General features: G+C 45.7%; 1 protein-coding gene across 1 annotated transcript in view; it reads right to left on the bottom strand.

Moving 5' to 3' along the window:
• The window catches only part of LOC308311849 (receptor tyrosine-protein kinase erbB-4-like), a gene marked incomplete at its 5' end in the record, with an annotated part of 279643 nt that overhangs the window by 242158 nt on the left and 14706 nt on the right, over positions 1-22779 (bottom strand). Inside the window, one exon of the mRNA XM_080758624.1 lies at positions 21089-21240. Within this exon, the coding sequence (XP_080614750.1) occupies positions 21089-21240 (152 nt within the window). The remainder of the gene's footprint in view (positions 1-21088; positions 21241-22779) is intronic.

Here is a 22779-nt window from a genome sequence, read left to right as displayed (position 1 = left end):
ATAATAATCTTGAACAATATTTTGAAACGTTTTAACAACAAAACTCCTGCATGCTGGGGGTCCCTGACTCAATATCTTCAACTCAAATCATGCATACTGAATTCGGGGGTCCTTGAACATTTTGAGAACCATGCACCGATTAATACTGAGAATACTGAGGTGCTTTGCTGCCTTAAAGCGTTCTTCCATAATGTCAGTGGATGCTTTTATTATTAACTTCTTCAGCCCTTTGCCTCGGGGCCAACATCATTAGCTAATGGATGACAAGGGGAATGCAAATAAGAGGTGAAAGTGGCTTTCATTCAAATATGTACAGCCTGCCACGTGCTGAACGACAGTGATTTTCAAGTGTGTTTTTTTTTTTTTAAGAACCCCCGGGCAAGGCAAGGCAAGTACAAATGTTTCCATTTGTATACTCTCTCAGAGGGCCCTTTTGTGGTTCTATTAACCATCGATCATTGAGGCCCCATGGAAGCCCCTCAAGGACCCCCTAGGGGTCCCCGGGACGCAGGTTGAGAACCCGAGAACACGACACTGTTACGCATACAGACAGCCGGAGTCAGCATGCCACGTTTGAATCACAGTCGATTTCCGGAATTGGCCTGGAGGGTGAACCCCTTTTGGTGTTTTAAGCATTATGTTACTTTAGCTATACTGAAAAAAATAGCAGATGTACAAGCTCATAGCGCGGCACCGAGCTTGTAGATCTGCTATTTTTGAGTGGTGCAACCACTCTAAGGAACAGCAATGTCCGTGTGTCTGTGACTGTGTGTCTGTGTTGTTCACCTATCTATCTATGTGACGTTAATGAGCACCAGTATAATGAGTACCAGTAGGGGCGCTGTTGTGCCAGAAACAGAGAGAGGGATAGTGCTGCCAGCTAATAAGAGAGAGAGAGAGAGAGAGAGAGAGAGAGAGAGAGGTGGGGGAGGGGGGGAATTGCACCAATCAGTTCACACGGGTGTGATTTTTGAAAAATCGTGAAAATGTGGTGCAAATCTTTGACTATTATATTCTTTCAGAGCGAACGTTTTCAACACAAATCTTTGCTTTGGGGGGGGGGGGGGGGGGGGGGCGTCCCTGGAACAACATAATTTTCAGATGGGGGGGTCGACGGCCAAATACAGATAATTCTGGGGGACGTCCTTGACGTGAAAAAGGCTGAGCACCGGCACTGACACAGAAACATAGGATTTTCAGAAAACATTTAGGATTTAGAGGACTCAGCCTCAGGTCTATATAAATGCAGGTTAATAGAGTCAAAGTATAGCATAGAAATAAAACCAGTTAAAACTAGTCGAAAAGTCTGACAAGTTCCAGCTATAGAGTTTCAGTCTCTAAACAACACACTTCGTGAAGTATGGTTGCTAGACGCAATCTACTCCATGACAATGACTAAAAACGCAATTATAATGGCTTCTCCTGAACGCACCTGTAAACAGTGTGCATGAAATTAGATTGTGCTCCGCGGTGTACAGTTATAGATAAGCACCGCGTCAATCAGTGCATCGGCAAAAAGACCCAATTAGGTGCATTTATAACCCAATTCTGGACGAAACCCCCTTTCGGTGTTATGTTCATAAATAGCAGATCTACAAGTTCGTAGCGCGGCACTTGGTGCCGCGCTACGAGCTTGTAGATCTGCTATTTTTGGAAAAATCGTGAAAATTTGGAATATATATTCTTTCAGAGCAAACATTTTTAACTCAAATCTTTGCTTGGAACAACATATTTTGACTTGAGGTCGGAGGCCAAATACTATGTATAATTCTGGGGGTCGTTGACATGAAATAGTCTGAGAACGACCGACATATAGAAACATTGTTTTTTTTTAGAAAACTGTCCAGATTTTGAAGACTTTTTTTTGAGAATCGAATCGAGAGGTCTAAATGCGGGTTAAAACTACAGCCAAAAAAAGAACCCGTTTGGAACTAAACTATACCGACAACAAGACACCACATACGCTTTGATGGGATAAACGGACAGCGCCTAATTTGACACTGAAAGAGTTAATAGGAGAGAGAGAGAGAGAGAGAGAGAGAGGAAATGGACGCCCCCCCCCCCCCCCTGCCCGCACGGACGCCATCGCGTCTGCCACCGTCATTTGCGATAATGACAACATTCCCCCAGCAGGGGGCCAATCGGGGTGCAGAGTGATTTGGAATTGATTTACTGCATTAACCCATTCTGACCTGAGATCAGATTCTAAAAATGTCTTCTATATATCCTGACAGTTTCCTGAAAAAGCTCTGTTTCTATGTCAGTCGTTCTTCGATTTTTCAAAAAATAGCAGACCTACAAGCTCGTATAGCGAGCTTGTAGGTCTGCTATTTTTAAATAGCTAAAGCATAACGTATTAATGCTAACGCCAAAAGGGGTTCCCGCCTAAAATGGGTTAATTACGCCCCTGTTACGCCAGTGTCACGGCCAATATTTTACAATTTGATAACCCAGGAAAAAAAAGGTAAAAAAATCAAAAAGGTGGGATACAAGGGGGGGGGGGGGGGGGGAGGGGGACAGAGACACCGCCAGCCAGCCTGATGAATGGCGAGGGTTGAGTCGCGGTCGTACCTTTTAATTTAACGGTAACCCCCACCCCCCCACCCCCCACGGGGCCCCACCCCCACCTCAACCCCATTGGCCCCTCCGCATGTCATCGCTCTCTCCCACATCGCAGCGCGGCGAGCAGAAAAGCATTAATTCCACCCCGGAGACCTGTGCTCTCAGCGTGTCAACCTTGATCAACACCATTACTGGAAGCAGATGGGGGGGGGGGGGGGGGGCAGGGGGGGGGGGGGGACATGCATGTGCACGTCCACGCTCCCGCATATAAATGGAGATCAAACAAGGAAGGCACCCCGCACGCACGCACGCAGTCACACAATCTGGTACAGGGGGATTGCAAGGTGTGCACATATACAGACACACGTAGACACATGCACACATGATGAATGCAGACACACACACACACACACACACACACACACACACACACACACACACACACACACACACACACACACACACACACACACACACACACACACACAGCGAATGGGATACAATCGTGAATAGTCTGAATAATACTAACCCATTTAGACCTCAGGCCCATTCTAAAAAGTTCTAAACTTCTAAGACTGAATCCTATAACAGTTTTCTGAAAAACCCATGTTTCTATATGTGTCAGTGGTGCTAAACAAAAAAATAATGTCAAGGACCCCCAGAATTATTTGTATTTGGTCGCCGACCCCCCATCTGAAAATATGTTGTTGCAGGGACCCCAGGGACCCCAGGGGTTAAAAACTCGTAGCTTGAGCTTGTAGATCTGATATTTTTCAATAGCTAAAGTGATACAACACAATCGGGAACCCCTTTTGGCGTTAGCATTATGTTATGCTTTAGCTATTGAAAAATAAGCAGATCTACAAGCTCATAGCGCGCCACCGAGTGGCGCGCTACGAGCTTGTAGGTCTGCTAATTTATTTTAAATCAAATGATGACTGACATAGAAACATACTGTAGCTTTTTCAGAAAACTGTCATTTTCAAACAGACATGATTAGAATCTGATCTCAGGTCAAAATGGGTTAAAACACTAAAAGGGGTTCCGGTCCTGAAAGCGCTAAACAAGCAGCCCCCATAATGAGGTGTATATAGTGGTGTGTTCACTGTCTCCATTAGGTGTGTGTTCTCTCACTATATCCTCACACACTCACACGTCACATTTCCTTAAGTCGTTATGAGAAGATTTGCTGGTGTGGACTCAGCTCACTTCCACTGTTTTCATTGTGGATTCACGGTTAAGGTTCAGTGTGTTTGGTTTATAGGTATATAGGCTAGAGGGTTTTGGGTAGGGATGTTTTTTCGCTTCCGATCCGACCCCGATACCTCCATTTCTGTGTTAGCCGATACCGAATACCGAATAACGATACCAGTGTCGTGATCTCATGTTGTGTTTATAGCTATCTAGCTATATATCTGGTGTTGTGTTTATAGCAGACTCCTCACTCAAACGTGCACACAGTTTGGGCAACTCCAAAGCAAACTCCACATGTCTGAGTCAACATTTTATGTTGTCCGATCGGTGGTTAGACTGGCATATACACCGATACCGATATGACCCGATATTATGACCAAATAAGGGCCGATCCGATAGGCCACCCAGAGAACTACTGGAGCGCTCGTATGAGGCCAATTCCAATTCATAGTAAGTTATAGCCATGATTTAAGATCAACTTTAAACCGTGGTATAGGGAATTCAGGGATTTCACACGGCTGTAGGCAGTTTGTTCCACTGAGTAGTGGCAAGTGTCATTTAAAAAAAAGCAGATCGCAATTAGTCAAATGTCATCAAATGGTGGGTCTGTGGCTCAAATGCTGAATAAATAATGATGGGCCTTGATTTGAAAAGGGTTGCAACCCACTGTTATATGTCCAAAACTGCGTGCGTGTGTGTGTGTGTGTGTGTGTGTGTGTGTGTGTGCGTGCCATGTGTGCCATGTGTGCGTGCATGTGTGGCGTGCATACTGCACGTGCGCGCGCAATAATTATGTATACTGAACTACACACTCACATCTGCATTTTGATCCAGCCCATCTGTCGCCCACTGGGTCCTCTCCCTGCCAGCCCCCCCCCCCAGCCCCCCATATCCCCCCACACCTCTCCAGTGCTGCAGGCGACAGCAGCAACCATGGCGTCCACGCAGTAATGAGAAGGAGGAGGTACAGCTCTTCCTCAGCCGACCCCCCCCCCCCCTCCTCCTCGGACCCCCCTACCTCCCCTAGGGGCAGAGCCGTACCCCTCCCCCCCTACCCCCCACCTCGGGGCTACAGGACACCCCATCAGAGCCTGCACAACTCCCCCATGGGGGTCCGGCAGTTTTTTTTTGGCAGTCCCAAAACTCCCATTTATCAACATTGCAAAAGGTCGTGTGTGTGTGTGTGTGTGTGTGTGTGTGTGTGTGTGTGTGTGTGTGTGTGTGTGTGCGCGCGTGTGTGGCATAGGCTCTTGGGCGTGCCCTACTTGGAGAGTAGGTCACTGGCGGCAGGTGTAAAAATCTGCCATTGCGACGACGGCATCAAGGCCAGACACAAAAATACATTTTATAGTCGACTAAATCAACTGTAGATTTAGTCGACTATAAAATCGCATGACACTTTATAGTCGACTGAAACTATAGACTATAACACTAAAACATTCCAGGTGACTATATAATGACTATGAAATGAAATTAGGTTTCAGTCGAAAAGACTATGACTAAAACTAAAATAAAAATGTGGCGGCTGCCATAACCCCTCAGTTTTTTCGTTTCTAAAACTCTGCTTGGTGAGTACTACTCACTACACACTACTCACTACACACTACACTCTGCACACTACGCACTACACACTGCACACTGCACACTGACTCCATCTCTTACTCCTTCCACACATGAACGATAATAATGTGACTTTACCAGCGGACCAAATCACAAACTAAATCGTTTAACTATATTTTGTGTATCTCTCTCTCTCCCCCCCCCCCCCCACCCCACCCCTGCCATGCATCCCCCCCCCCCCCCCCCCACCCATTATCCACGGGCGACTTCTGCTGACATTTGCCTCTCTCCTCTGTCAACAGACGGTGAAATAGTGGAGCAGCTGATAGCGTTGTGATGCTAATGAGACGGCGGGTTTTTATCTGAGCTCATGTGTTCTGTGATAGTCACACAAACAGACAGGCAGGGAGGAAATGGCAGCGCTGTTTATGCTGCCTGTCAGCCGTCGAGATGCGTCTGCCTCAGGGGGGTTTGAGTGACACGATGGAGGGAGCGGGCGCACGCCGCGCACGCACGCCACGCACGCACGCCACGCACGCACGCACGCCACGCACGCACGCACGCCACGCACACACCCATGATGCTGTACTTGTGCTGTAAAGCAGTGGTTCTCAAAGTGGGACCCAGGGGGTCCTCGGGGGAGATATCAGGGGGTCAGAAGCAGTAGGTCAGCATGCAGCAGTGCCAACAGAATGCACGAAAAAGGCCACAAAGACGACCCCGTGAAACCAGAAACACATAAATAGATACAGTAGCCCTGAATGACCCTCACGAGAGTGTTCCATTTGAACACTCTCAGAGTTAAGGGGGTCTCTTCAAATGTAACATTTGAGAACCACTATAGTACTAGTTGGACTGCTATAGTGCCGTTAGTGTCACAATAAATAAGTGTCATATACTTATTCTGAAGAGAACCTGGAGATTGACATTCAGTTAAGTGATGATTATATGATCAAACTGAGAACAATATAATGGTGTCTAAAACAGAAAATCTAAAATGTTGCCAGACCAAGTCTTTTCCACATTTGACTGAGAGCCTCATGCCATCCCGCGAATTCCAGCATTTTACCAGAGAAAAACTTTATTTATTGATTTTTTTTCAAAATGATTTAGCACAGGCAGACTCTTCACATACTGTCTGAAATAAGTGTCAGAAATAAATGCTTAAACATGTAGCTAGGTGTAATGTTAGAGACCACAGCAGTGAACCTTTCAGGCCTGTTTTCTCAACTCTCCGTTTCTCTGCAAGACATTACTCTATATGAGCCATATCTCCAAAACTGGTGGGTCAAACTGAACAACCAATATGTCAATTTGAAGCTATGATTCCCTGCTTTCATATGACATGAAATAACGAAAATCAATGGCAGTCCCTCAGTCAAATCTGGTCACGTTTTGTCTGCGTACGGACATGTTGGTGACCCCTGGTCCCGGACACAATGAGGATCCGCGGCCAAATATATATTATATCAATGTGGGAGTCCAATTTTGGCACGGAAAAGTTTTGAGAAGCACACTGTTCTGTTCCACTATAGCCTCTCTGAATTCTCAATTACAGATGATTGTGAAGCACTGAGAGCCTCTTCAACTCCAACGTTACACACACGTCCCTTTCAACAAAAGACAGAATGCCCACGACGATACGATAGATTAGATACACGGGAGAATATATGGAGTCCATTTGGACGTGTGAGCCGAGTTTCTCTTTTCAAATGGAAATCCTCTTTCAGGAACCGTCAATGTTCTCAACGGTGGAACACAGCCAAGCAGTGGAATAACCCATTTTGGGGCGGGAACCCCTTTTGGTGTTAGCATTATGTTATGCTTTAGCAGATCTACAAGCTCATAGCGCGCCACCGAGTGGCGCGCTACGAGCTTGTAGGTCTGCTATTTTTGAAAAATCGAAGAACGACTGACATAGAAACATAGCTTTTTCAGAAAACTGTCAGGATGTAGAAGACATTTTTAGAATCTGATCTCAGGTCAGAATGGAATAATATAGGGAGAGAGAGAGAGAGAGAGAGAGAGAGAGAGAGAGAGAGAGAGAGAGAGAGAGAGAGAGAGAGACTAGACAACAACAACGCTATAACAAAAGGGAGATGGGAAAACTATTCGTTATTTTTTTACATTTAATCTCAATTGCACCTGCCACCTGTTGACAAGTGGAGGGTGGTAGCCTGCGGTATAATTACCCCGCCATTACCCATCATCCACCATAGATAGCGCTCGCGGGGTCACACGCATGCCACGGCAATCTAGAGAGGGTTCGCGGGTTGGGCTCGAGCAAAGGGTGCTAATTTACCCGCCGATGTTAAGAGCTGTAATTACGCTAGCACTGTCGGGTGCCGCGAGGTGCTAACAGCCTTCCACTGTCGGCTGCCAGGCAACACAATAGCCCCCCCAGCCCCGGCACAATAACCCCCCCAGCCCCGGCTCCTCCACTGACACGCGGGCCAATTAGCCACCATTAGCCCAGCTTACAACACCACCCCACTTCAGCCTCTGCCTTATAAATGTTTTAGTAGATCTGGATCTAAACCCTCTGAGAATCTGTAAGTGTTTAACACTTAACACGCAACACTTTCAAAAAAGCACTTTCACCTAGAAACTCCATTCACACTTTTTATAATTCGGTCATGTGGAGACACATGCTGGAACTTTTTTACTTTTAAATGTTTTATAGTTTCTGAGTTATTTAACTTAAACGCCCAATGCATTCTCAATGGCAATATAGCACAAACTTTGGCACCATGTTTTTGGCACCAAGTGTCGTATGTTGTGTCATAAGTTCATGTATTGCCCTGCATGTCTTTTTCTGTTTAATACAAATATTGAAAAACAATAAGATGCGTTGAGTTTTATTTTTCATCATTTTTCTTGCTTGCTTCCAAAGTGTACAGTTGCTTATTTTGGGCTTGTTTCGTAATGTTGCTTAATCCATGGTTTATCAAACATTTTCATGTCAAGGAAGGACCCCCCAAATCAATATGTATTTGTAAAAAAAAAAAAGAAATCACACCCATGTGAAGTGAGGGCCGAACAGTGAAGACGCAAATTGTGATTGGCCAGAATGAGATGATGTATGACGATGTGTATACGATGGCAAGAGCGCCCCTCACTTCACACGGGTGTGATTTTGTTGTTGAAAACAGCAGACATAAGCGTGTCGCATCGCACAGTATAGATCTGCCATGTATAGGTTTAAAGTGTGTGTTTGGTTTTCATAGACCTGCGGTTGCTTATTTCTGTCGCAGAATCTGGCAACACTGTTGATTGGGTGGAGAGAGGCTGGCGGCAGCGTTCGGGGTTGTGACTCAATTATGACGTTTTACTGTCACACAAATATGTGATTAACCCATTCTGACCTGAGATCAGATTCATACGAGGTTTCCACTGGACACACACTGGTCTGATTAACCCATTCTGACCTGAGATCAGATTCTAAAAAAATGTCAGTCGTTCTTCGATTTTTCAAAAATAGCAGACCTACAAGCTCTTAGCGCGCCACTCGGTGGCGCGCTATGAGCTTGTAGATCTGCTGTTTTTCAATAGCTAAAGCATAACATGATGCTAACACCAAAATGGGTTCCCGTTCAGAATGGGTTAAATGACAAATAATATGAACAATGTATGATTATGACAATTATGCAAAAATAAATAACTGTGATCATCTCAAATAAATGCAACCAGCGGTGTATAGCAGCACAGTGGTTCCCAAACTTAATGGCATTTTTTTATCTCTGGGACCCCAATTTATTATTGTAAAATCAGTGTTAATTTTAACTCTATAGTGAACAAATGGAACCAAACGGACCAGGAAAACAACAGAAACACTTCCTCCCTGGCTGCACATTATGGCCTTTCTGATTATCATTTAGCTGTTGAGGGTCTTTTTCCTTCAGTGCAAGAGTTCTGTCCATCTCTATCAACCTCTCCCTCTCTCTCTCTCTCTCTCTTACCTATAGAGCGTCGCAGTCCCGCCCCCTTTCATGCCAACGTGAGACAGGCCAGAAGTCGATTCCCCGTTAATTTTCCCCATATAGGCTTTTCAAAAAGTATTTATTTAAAGACGTTTACGCCGCGGACAAAGTCAACTGGAGTTGTGACAAATCATGATTTGTTGTCAATTAATATTTTGGGCCAAACAAATAATTACAAAGAACTAAACTGCCTCCCCCTGGCCAGCCGGGGCGCCTGATGGAGGGGAAAGGAACTGGTTGGAATAACGTGTTCCTTCCACGCGCTACGTCCAACCAGGGAAACTCCCCCCTGTCAGGTGTAAAAGGAGCAACTTGGACACTCAGGCATGAAGGAAGCATGAGTTCAAGTCCGTTGCTCTCCCCAGGTTGGCGGAGGGTGTGTAGAGCCCAGGATCACATTAGATGATTGACACAGGGGTGAAAAAGTGGGTTACAAAAATCGTGGGATGAAAAAATATAAATATAAATTTAAATAACTTTTTGTAAATGTCTACGAGGAAAATGAACGGAGAATCATTCCCTGGGTCGGGACTGCGACGCTCTATATCCTTCTCTCAGTCTCTCTCTGTGCATTCTCTCTCTCTCTCTCTCTCTCTCTCTCCCCCTCTCCCTCTCCCTCTCCCTCTCTCTCTCTCTCTCCCACACTCTCTCTCTCTGGTGTGTGTCTGAGATAAGGGCCATGAGGTAATGTTTCAGTCTACACTTCCAAACAGAGTACACACATCACTGACCATGTCATTCATCTCCCACGTGTGTGTGTGTGTGTGTGTGTGTGTGTGTGTGTGTGTGTGTGTGTGTGTGTGTGTGTGTGTGCCGTGCACGCATTAGGGAATAGCAAGCAGCAGTGACTGACTGATTAAGTCTCTGGTACATGAGTGATTGACTGCTCATTAGCACAACCAGAGGCTAATTAATTACTTTGGCATCACCTGCCTTCAAAGTTATACACGGAGACTTAACCCATTTAGACCTGGGAACCATTCTACGAAATGACAGTGTTCTGAAAAACCCCATGTTTCTGTTTCTGCGTCAGAGGTTCTCAAACTATTTCATGTCAAGGACCTCCAACATTTTTTGTATTAGGCCGTCGACCCCCATCTGAAAATATGTTGTTCCAGGGAGTTCCAGGGACCCCCCCACCCCCATGCCTAGAAGCAAAGATTTGAGTTAAAAACGTTCGCTTTGAAAGAATATATATTCAAAGATTTGCGCCACATTTTCAACGATTTTTCAAAAATAGCAGACCTACGAGCTCGTATAGCGTGGCACTCGGTGCCGCGCTATGAGCTTGTAGATCTGCTGTTTTTCAATAGCTAAAGTATAACATAGCGCTTAAGTTAAAACACCAAAAGGGGTTCTCCCTCCCCGCCCAGAATGACTTAACTATGTTGAACTGCGGTGCGTGTCAAAGCTATCTCACACCGGTCAGGCTCCAGATTGATGGACCTCTTAGCATGGCAATGGCTTCCAATTAGGGACAATTCACAACATGAAAAAACTAACTCTATACGTTTTGGGAACCTTTTACTTTTTTTCTATGCCAAATCCATATCAATTTGAGGGTCCTTTGACTTGAAAACTTGAGTATTGAGTTTCCCAAAAACACACATTTGTGAGTCGTGGACAACATCTAAGAAATTCCATGAATTATAGAACAAATATTTAAGAAGTAGTGAAAGTATAGCCGATCTACGATCTCACAACGTGGCGTGAAGCGACAGGTTACGGGAAATAAATGCTTAAAGTATAGCTACTAGCTACATACATGTTTAAGCATTTATCTCCTGTAACCTGTCGCTTCGCTATAGCTAGGTGTAATGTTAGTCCACAGAAGTGAACCTTTTCAAGCCCGTTTTCTCAACTCGCTGTTTTCTGCAAGACTCCTGAAATCAAGTATCCCTGGCAGAACTGATGACATGAACTCTATGTTCAGTTTTTAAATGTTTTTCTTATTCCGTTTATCTTTTTTATGGATTCCTGTAGTTTTTCAGGACTTTATATTATATTTATATTCAGAGTATTGTCTTGCACTTGATATATTTATTATTGTGTGAGCCTGTGTTGTCTTTTAACTATAGGAGAAACGTAATTTAGTTTTTTCCTGCTGCTGCAGTTGGAAAGAATGACAAATAAAGCAATCTTGAATCTTGAATCTCAAGACATTACTCTATCATAAGTCATATCTCCAAAACTGGTGGCTCAAACTGAACAACCAATACTGTATATGTACATTTGAAGCTATGATTCCCTGCTTTCACGAGACATGGAAAAAACGAAAAATGTATCATCAAAAAAAAATCAATGACTTAGCCTCGTTCAGAAACGGTCACATCTGATAACATCCAAACCAAAACCGCTAAAAGCTCCATCCAGTGTCTGTAAATGTGACTTCACCATGAAGTACGTGTGCTATACTGTATGCATTATTATTATTATTATACTGTATGCAGCACATGTGTCATTGTGTTGAACACAATGACAGCGCCGTTAAAAACACACCAGAAAATATTACTAGCCATTATATTTACATCACCATTCTGTTCAGAGAGAGGAGCATGCACTTGGCTAGCTGTAGCTGTACTGTTACGTGCGTGTGTGTGTGTGTGTGTGTGTGTGTGTGTGTGTGTGCTTGTGTGGCGCGCGCCGCGCACGTGTGTCTTTGCTCATATAATGCTACATAAATGTGTACTGTACATGTTCATGGACTATGCGTGTGCAGAGTAAATATGCACATGGGTGTGCAATGCATATATTGGGTAGTTGTAAAACACATAAGTTGCTGTGTGCGTGCGTGTGTGCGCGCTCAAGTTCATATAATCCTGAATAAAATCATACATGTTTATGGACTACAGTATATGAGTGTATACGGTATAGACCGAGTGCGCGTGCGTGTGTATTTGCGTGTATGTGCATGCGTTCGTGCCCGGTATGCACGTACACGTGTGGCCGTGTGTGTGTGTGTGTGTGTGTGTGTGTGTGTGTGTGTGTGTTCGTGGGGAACGGTCAGACTTGCGTACCGTGTGCATGAATATATGCATGATTGTTCATGATTGCACATGAATCATGTATAAGTGGACGAGAGTGTGAGTGTGCTAGGCGTGCACACACACACGCATGTACGCGCACACACACACACACACACACACACACACACACACACACACACACACACACACACACACGCCCGCGCACACGCCCTAGGCTGCTCTCCGGCCTTGGCACGGTGTCCACAGTGCACATGTCCAGCTGATTGATCGGTGTGTAATGGAAAAGTCCTTCAGTCTAGGTGACATCATTAGCCGGTCCTGGGGCCACTCCGGGCCACTTGAACCGGACCACCCCCCCCCCCCCCCCCCCACACACACACACACGCACCCTCCCTCCCTCCCCCCGCTCCCCTGAACACACCTTCTGGGAAAATGGGTCATTCTGATTGGCTGACAGAACATGGCCGTAAGGAGCAGGTGAACCAGACAGAGAGAGAGAGAGAGAGAGAGAGAGAGAGAGAGAGACTACATACGGACCCCCATTTAATAATGGCATTTCTATACCTCTGGGACCCCTGATTTATGTTGTAAAAAGAGTCATGGACCCGTACAGGCGTACACTCTCAGAGTTACAGACCCATACAGTAAGTGTCCATTTGGTTCCAAACTGTCAGTTAGCTGGGGACCCCCTGGAACTCCCTCAAGGACCCCTGGGGGGTCCCTGGACCCTGCTTTGAGAACCACTGGTATATCCTATACTGAAGAGAGAGAGAGAGAGAGAGAGTTTCCGCTAAGTCTAACCAACTTTATTAACACAGAAAAGGAGAGCGGTACGTGTTGACCTTGGATGGCGTATAGTAGGGAATTGTGCAGTCTGGCTGTGAGTTGACCTCGATGAGACTGATGAGTGTGGCTCTCTACTAGCACTGATCGTATTTATAACCATGAGACTGATGAGTGTGGCTCTCTACTAGCACTGATAGTATGTATAAACAGCTGGGTATATAGAGCCCACGGGACGTCTGTGTGAAAACAGGCATATATTTTAGCCTCATAACGGCCCTGTTGGCGATGGAGGAAACGGCCCGTTTCATTGAAGTGGAAACACGTCGCCCCCTTCCCTCACGTGATCATTGGGTGTGTTAAAACTTTAAAAGATAAGATTATCTCTTTAAAAAAAAACGAAAAAACTCTCATGGTCTACGGAGGTTGGTTTTTTCATCTTCACCCAAATTAGCCCTTTCGCTATAAGTCCCTCCCCAACCCCTCCTTGTCCAATAGAGTTAGACTATAGCAGCGAGGAGACTGTCCTTAATAGTATGAGATTTATATAGATTGTGGGGGCCTAAATAATATATCAGAAGCTTTTTATCAAGAATTGATCAATGTCACCATGGTCCACACTCTGTACACAGTGTACACTGTACATTGTCAAAAGGGCAGGGGGTGCTATATAGCACCCCCTAGGGTCTATCTGTGCACACCACGCATGTCCCTGATTCCCAACCAGACAAAAGGGTCATGTTTCCACTGCAATAACACCACATGTCATCTCACGTAACTAACGATCTATCCCCTGCACTAAAATGCCGTTCAGAAACATCGTTATGTTGTTATTTAACTTTTCACAGCAGTTTTCAGTCTCTGTATATAGTACAGATTCAGACGGGGTCACTTTTCTTTCATATCTCATTTCAAAAAGCTTTATGCAAAGTTCATTCAAACAGCAGTGTAGTCAGTGCTGACATTGAAAGTGGCCTAATGTTAAAAGTCTGTGAAGTCTTTAGTATTTAAAGGACATCCAGTACTTTTTTTGGTTGAATCATCATTTTTAACATGTTGGCCTTCAGTGTCACTGATCTAAACTAATATGAAAGGAAATAATAAAACGATATTTAAAAAAAAAAGGATCGCAGGCAGATTAAATGAAAAAGTAACGGGGCATATGGTGAACTGTCTGTCTGTCTGTCTGTCTGTCTGTCTGTCTGTCTGTCTGTCTGTCTGTCTGTCTGTCTGCCTGCCTGCCTGCCTGCCTGCCTGTCTGTCTGCCTGCCTGCCTGCCTGCCTGCCTGCCTGTCTGCCTGTCTGCCTGTCTGCCTGCCTGTCTGCCTGTCTGTCTGTCTGCCTGTCTGTCTGTCTGTCTGTCTGTCTGTCTGTCTGTCTGTCTGTCTGTCTGTCTGTCTGTCTGTCTGTCTGTCTGTCTGTCTGCCTGCCTGCCTGCCTGCCTGCCTGCCTGTCTGCCTGTCTGCCTGTCTGCCTGTCTGCCTGCCTGTCTGTCTGTCTGTCTGCCTGTCTGTCTGTCTGTCTGCCTGTCTGTCTGTCTGTCTGTCTGTCTGTCTGTCTGTCTGTCTGTCTGTCTGCCTGCCTGTCTGTCTGCCTGCCTGTCTGCCTGCCTGCCTGTCTGTCTGTCTGTCTGTCTGTCTGCCTGTCTGTCTGTCTGCCTGCCTGTCTGTCTGTCTGTCTGTCTGCCTGCCTGTCTGTGTTGGCCTATAGTCGAGTTTCCATCGGTTTGCCACAGAGGACAATGCAGCAAAAAAGAAAGGCCAGAAGAAAATCTATTTCTAATTTCATTATTTCAGTTAATTACAGGAAAACCGTAACGATCTTTCACTATTAACTTCCTGATCTGACACCGCGGAGAAACCGACCCCCTTCTCGCCCTCCAAAACGATGCTTGGCACGTGCAGACTCGTAAAGAACTGAGAGGGGGAAAAAAAGATAATTAATCCATTCTGCGCGGGAACCCCTTTTGGTGTTAGCATTATGTTATGCTTTAGCTATTGAAAAATAGCAGATCTACAAGCTCATAGCGCGCCACCGAGTGGTGCGCTACGAGCTTGTAGGTCTGCTATTTCTTTTTTAAAGAACGACTGACATAGAAACATAGCTTTTTCAGAAAACAGGATGTAGAAGATATGTTTAGAATCTGATCTCAGGTCAGAATGGATTAACTTCACCTGTTACAGCAGAGAGAGAGAGAGAGAGAGAGAGAGAGAGAGACAGAGAGACAGAGAGAGAGAGAGAGAGAGAGAGAGAGAGAGAGAGAGAGAGAGAGACAGAGAGAGAGAGAGAGAGAGAGAGAGAGAGAGCTGGGTCTTTAGAAGCAGCTCCATCTCATCAATCTATCTGTCACACCAGGCTCAGCGGGCTAAAACCTATACCAAAGTCCCCACTATCTTCAGCCCTCACGTGCACATGCATAAACACGTACAGTACACACACACACACGGCAGGTGCATGATGGGCGCGCACACACACACACACACACACACACACACACACACACACACACACACACACACACACACACACACACACACACACACACACACACACACACACACACACACACACACACACACACACACACACACACACACACACACACACACACACACGCACACGCACGCACACGCACACACACCCGCGCACACACAAACAGGGCACGACATTTTTAGTACAGCAGATTTTTTGTCCCCTTCTCCACATGTCACCAAAGTGACTTATCATGTCTCTCCTTCACTCCCCCCCCCCTCCCTCCCTCCCTCCTCGTGCTACCTTGCTGGCCCTAACCCCCCCCCCCCCCCCCAAACCCCCCCCCCTCCCTCCTCGTGCTACCTTACTGTCCCTACAGCGTCCGTCCGTTCCCAAACCTCATTTTAACTTTTTTCAAAGGCACATTTCAGCATCTGTCTGTGGCCGCGTCCTCCCTCCCTGCATGCACCTGTGTTGCAGCCCCAGGGGGGCAGTCAGAGTCAGACAGATATTTTGTGAAGCCACCAAGGAAATCGGGGACTTCCTGAAAGTTCATATAATGGCCTGTTGTGGCGCTGTCATTGGGCCTAATAAACCCCATAGCTCCATAGAGGTCCATTTACACGCGCACACACACGCGCGCGCACACACACACACTGCAGCGTTATGAACCCATCTAATCTACCAACAGGCTGTCGATGCGAAGGCGCGCGCGCACACGCACATATATACGCACGCACACACACAGTCACACACACACACGCTCTCTGTCTTTCTCGCACTCCGCGGGTCTCACCCTGCCGTACAGCGAGTACCACTGAGACCTTACAGAGATACCTGGAAGTGTCTGGAAGTGTTTGTAGGTTCTGAACCTGTTATATTACGTAAAACAGGAGTTGGCTAAAAAAAAGTCATCAAAATGAATTATTCCCAAATGGTTTTATGTTGTCCATAATATGCTATACATGACAACCACCTTTATGTGCTTTCTTCTTCTTCTAGAATTACTTTCTTTCAGGATGTACTGATGACAGAGCAATAACTCCCTCCAAGTCAGAGTTATCGGTTTGAATAAATGTGGAATTATGTGCTGCAGGATAGATGTGAGTGGACCTAATTTAACTGGCTGATAATGTTTGAATGATTCATTTTAAAATAAACCTCTCTCTCCCTCTTATGCCAGTGTGCCAGTGATCAATCTCCCCACCCGTGCCCATAAGGTTGCCTATAACACCCCTGACGTAAAGTACACACCTGAATGTGACGGTACTCACGTTGCTGTCGGACAGAAACTAAATAAAAACTGTTTATCGCTGGTTCCAAAACTCTTTCACGTCAAGGACCCCCAAATTGACACTAATTAGGGGGACCCCCCATATAAGAGAAGATTTTTACGGCTCTAGCAGTGATTCTCAAACCCGTAAAATTTCAAGGACCCCCCAGTTTGACATGCATTAATCTACGGACCCCCCATGTAATGCCATTTCTATTTCTCTGGGACGCCCAATTTATATTGTATACTCAATGTTAATTTAACTCTGAGAGTGTACGAAATTGAACCAAATCGACCCGTTGGTTCCTAACTATATAATTTGGCTGGACCCCCCTTTGGGAACCACTGCCCTACATAATACTACAGCATCACAAGTCTATACCAGATCCACACGCTTGAAACAAAGTGACAAAGTGACACCTTTTGAGCTTGTAGATCTGCTATACTGCAGTGACCAGATTTGACTGAAAGCCTGCCATCGCGCAAATCACCAGAGGGGAAAAAAACTTTTACGTCGTCCATCTATTCATATAATAACGAAACACTTCCTTGCTCGATATATATATATAGCGGGATCTATCCCATCCCCCGGGGGCAATATAGTCTCTATGGCAACGGCAATACCTCCAAGCACCCCCCCCTCCCCACCCCACCCCCCCACCCTTCCCAGATGCCTAATTGTTGCGCTAATGACGCTGGGCCTGATGGGACTGTTTATGGTGTTCATCTGGGAGCGCTGGCACGGTAATTAGCCCATTTAGACCTGAGGACCATTCTATGCAAAATGTCTTCTTTAAATCCTGACAGTATTCTGAAAAAAAACCCCATGTTTCTGTCATTCGTTAATTCTCAAACATTTTCATGTCAAGGACCCCCAAATACATCTGTAATTGGCCTCCGACCCCCCCATCTGAAAATATGTTGTTCCAGTGACCCCCCCACCACCAGAAGCAAAAATTTGAGTTAAAAATATACGTATACTCAAAGATTTGCGACACATTTTCACGATTTTTCAAAAATAGCAGATCTACAAGCTCATAGCGCGGCACTCGGTGCAGCGCTATGAGCTTGTAGATCTGCTATTTTCCCCCCGTCCTGAATGGGTTAGAGCACACCTCACTTCATTACGCAGCAGGAGGGGAATGATGGGGAAGGGGTCGCTGGTGGCAAGCAGGCTATAAAAAAAATGGCACGTGGCACGTGCATACGCGCGCACACACACACGCGCGCGCGCACACACACACACACACACACACACACACACACTCACACACACACACACACACACACAGAATCTCTGGGATTGATGTATGCACAATACAGTATTTGCCGCTGTATATAGTCGAGTGTAAACCGCGTATGTCCAAAACCCTTAATTGTTTTTAATCATTTAAAAAGTTATAAAAATTAATTCGTGAAAATGTGTTGATCGACAAGCATGCAGATCAGTCCATGTTCGAACCCTTCGCGCAACACATGTTGTATGACGAATTAAGTATAGGGCATTCGTTGTGAATTGCAAATTAATTTAGGAAAAAAAAACATGAAGAAGTTGAAATATGGAGGTACAAGGTCTCTGCCCAACAGCAACGATATGCCTATTTGTGGACACACAGGCACACACACACATACACACACACACACACACACACACACACACACACACACACACACACACACACACACACACACACACACACACACACACACACACACACACTGTTCATTGTGTGAGAAGCCCCAACAGTACCGCTGGCTGCTCACAGGCGAGACGCATGCGCCGCACGTCGCATTGCCGTAGCGTAATTCTATTCCACCGTGCTTAAGTTCCCACAGCAGCATCACAGCAGGGAGCCAAACCACCGCTCCACTCTGCCTCTCAGAGCAGCGTTCAGAATGTATGTCACGATACAACCACCTCTAACTTTTTTATTTCAAAGGGCCGACCCCATAAACTCCGACAGCGTATATACTGTACACGCCTTACTGTACATATAGGGGTCCATTTGGTTCCGTTTGCACGCTTTCAGAGTTGCAGAATTAAGGGTCAGGCTTCTTAAGGAAGCCTGAGGGTCCAAGCAGGACCACCCTCTGAGAAGAGAACCACTGCTGTACATTATGCGTCCGCCTGCACTAAAATACAGATTATTACTTGTTATGTACTCGTTTGTGTGAAACATGGAGCTGGAGTCCCTCAGGGATCAATTGAACCATAATACAAGAATACAGGAACGTGAATACATTTATGCAACTATTAACAATGTACGGTGTGGAAACGTCATTGCTAAACCTACCTAGTGATACCTATTCAGGCCCAGCAGGGTCTCATAACAAACAATAGGGGTGATGTGGTCTTTTATACATACAGCTTGAGTGGATTGAGACAGGCTTTCAGGCCAAGGTGTCGTTGCTCACAGACACGACCAGACAGACTATAGCATGGAACAATAATATACGATATAGATTTGAGTCTTCATATTTCCCACTACAGCACGTGCATTGTCGCCCCACACCCACATTGTGTCATCTCCTGCTTTGATAGCGCTATAGCTTCTACAATAGACATTGTTTATACTCATTGACGTGACGGAGCAGAGCGTCGCTGCTATATAGCAGATCAACAAGCTCATAGCGCGGCACAGAGTGCCGTGCTATGAGCTTGTAGATCTGCTCTACTCTGACACTCTAGCCCATGGGTGGGCAACTGTCGGCCCGGGGGCCACATGCGGCCCCCACCTTCACTTAATGTGGCCCTCAGGTTAATGTCAGAATACTGATATAATTGGTTTCAGCTGTTACAATTCCACAACATGCAAACATGACCGGCTTTAATTACTTCAGTCTAAATTAGTAGCTCAATGGTCAACACAAGTATAATTAAAGGCATTTGAAATTACATAAAAATGTACATTTTCAGGATTCCAATTCAAAAATAGCTAAAAGAATATTCAAGATTTCAATTCGAATATACCGGTAGCAAGAAATAGCCGATCTACAAGCTCAAAACACGTCGCAGCGCTAGGGAGGGAGTGTGGAAATATAGTGGCCCTCTCCATCGTCAAAGTTGCCCGCCCCTGCTCTAGCCCTTCATGTGCTACCTCAGCATGGGTCAGAAAGTAGGACACATCATTTCAAGTCTTTTCAAGTTGAGAAACAAGGCGAGCCGGCTCTCTCTCTCTCCTCTATCGCTCTCCCTCTCTCTCTCTCTGTCTCTCTCTCTCTCTCTCTCTCTCTGTGTGTGTGTGTGTGTGGGGAACCGTCGGAGCTAGCTAGGCAGAGATTGAGTCATATAGCACATTTTAAACTCTGCTCACGTCCCGTCCGGGTGTGTGACTAGTATAGCAAACTAAGCCGTCTGTCCTTATCTATATATATCTGTGTCTCCTTGGCGGGTCGACACACACAAACACAACAACAACATCTCAGATCGCACATTATGGACCATGTTGGCATCGGCTGGGAGCGAGGAAGAACTCTCACTCAAATTAACCCATTCTGACCTGAGATCAGATTCATACGAGGTTTCCACTGGACACACACTGGTCTGATTAACCCATTCTGACCTGAGATCAGATTTAAAAAAATGTCAGTCGTTCTTCGATTTTTCAAAAATAGCAGACCTACAAGCTCGTAGCGCGCCACTCGGTGGCGCGCTATGAGCTTGTAGATCTGCTATTTTTCGATAGCTAAAGCATAGCATAATGCGAACACCCAAAGGGGTTCCCACCCAAAATGGGTTAAAGAGAGCTGTGGAGCCGGGGGGAGTGAATCACAGGAAGCAGTGCCAGGGTTAATTGATCAGCAGGTGTTTCCAATTTGCTCGCTGCAATAACCCTAAAACCCGGGACCCAAATGGAGTCCCTGAGCTACAGGGAACATGGCAGCGCCATGTCATTCCAAGTCCCTCCTCCAACCTGACACACACCGACATGAAATTGTCAAGACGTGCATCCATGGAGTCAAAAACGAAATGAGAAGAGAGACGTGTTATACGTCACCCACACTGGGGGGATTTGAACCTGTGATCTTGGGAACATGGACCTGACACATCAACGGATTCCATGCCACCATTGGCTCCGGTGCTGAGGCGCCAGACAGTGCCAACAGAATGCACAACTATAAAAAGGCCTTGCAAACGTGAACAAGCGAGGAACGCAGGCGTTGTTGTCGCCTGGATCAACCACAGGTCTCCTCCAGGTCTGTTGAAGAGGCGTGCGACAACGCAAGCGTAAACACAATAAGCTAAACAGAATCTCGTTGTGGGGTGTGGTTCTTACCTTGAGGAAGGTCAGGTTGCGGTTGCGGTCGATGCTGGTGATCTCCAGGTTGCCCATCACCACCTCGCAGTTCTCGTAGCGCTTCTTCAGCGTGCGGTACTGCTGGTCCAGGTCCGACAGCGTGCTCAGCTTGTTCTCTGTGCCGGGGCACACTGCACGGGACGAGAGACACAGAGAGAGAGAGAGAGAGACAGAGAGAGAGAGAGAGAGAGAGAGAGAGAGAGAGAGAGAGAGAGAGAGAGATTTTGGTTTTCATAGTGTCGAACAATGTTCAAGTTCCGAGTGTGGTTCTCAAGGTGTTGAAGTAATTTTACACTTGGTTGCATGCTCACATAAGGGTCCATTTGGTTCCATTTGTACACTCTCTGAGTTACAGACCCATAAGGGTCCACTTTGGTTCCAAACTATCCTTTAGCTGGGGACCTCAAGGACCCCTGGGGGTCCGGGGGTCCCCGGACCCCACTTTGGGAACCACTGTTATAGCACCAATGGTCAGATGCATACACTAGCACAGGGGCACGGGTGCCAACATTGGCACAAGGGGGGGGTTATCACTGGCACTCTGGCAAACGTGTGAGAGAGATGCTTTTTCGTTTAACCCATTCTGACCTGAGATCAGATTCTGAAAAATGTCTTCTACATCCTGACAGTTTTCTGAAAAATCTGTTTACTATGTCAGTCGTTCTTAAATTAAAAAAAACATAGCAGACCTACAAGCTCGTAGCAGCTACGAGCAGAATAGCAGAATAGCTCTATTGCTATTTTTCAATAGCTAAAGCATTGTCAGGATAGCAGGATGACTGAACCCATAAATACAGAGCCACAAAACAAAACAGAAAGATTCAAAATCCAAAGATGTATTGAAGCACAAGGCATGTTAATGGTCACAAACAAAAGGTTTAGCTGTAAGCTAGCTCAGGAAACTCAGGAGAAACATTCCAAACTTACAAAATAAAACTAAAATGCAGAGCCACAAAACAGAAAGATTCAAAATCCAAAGATGTATTGAAGCCCAAGGCAGTTAAGGGTCACAAACAAAAGGTTTAGCTGTAAGCTAGCTCAGGAAACTCAGGAGAAACGATTCCAAACTTTTCAAAAAGTACAAAATAAAACTAGGACGACCAAAAAAGGCAAAACTCAGGTACAAGGCAGTAAGTCATGAAGTCCAAAATGCAAACCTTTCAAGGAGACACAGAACCTGCAGGAACTTTGGGGTACAGCTAAGCTCAGGGACAATGACAAATGTTCTGACCGTGAGTGTTTGTAAGGAGTCTTACAGGGAGCAGGTAAATGGGCAAACTAGTGTTCACAGCTGGGCTGACGAGGGAGTTGGAGACAGCTGAGAGAATGCCAGACTGTGTTCACTCTGCTCTCAAAGGGGAGGTGGAGACGGAACTACACTTTCTGTTACGATGCGACAAGTATAAAGACATGATCAGAGAATCATTCTTCCCTAAATTTAAAGAAAAATATAAAGAATTTGAGTCCACCATTAATAACTCATCACTCCAATTATGTTCTGGGAGAACAGTCCAAATAATGCACAGCTTTGGCAGCAAAATACGTGTGGAGTTGTCATCAACTGAGGGACAGCCAGTGGACAGAAGAGACAGGTATATCTGTCTGAACAGGGTCATTACTGTAAGTTGCTGTTATGTTTATGTTTGTTAATTTATTGTCATTGTTACTGT

This window comes from Protomyctophum bolini, assembly GCF_963924005.1.
Source record: "Protomyctophum bolini genome assembly, chromosome: 24".
Lineage (NCBI taxonomy): Eukaryota > Metazoa > Chordata > Actinopteri > Myctophiformes > Myctophidae > Protomyctophum > Protomyctophum bolini.
Note: the sequence above shows the minus strand (reverse complement) of the source record. Positions and strands in the feature narration are given on the sequence as shown.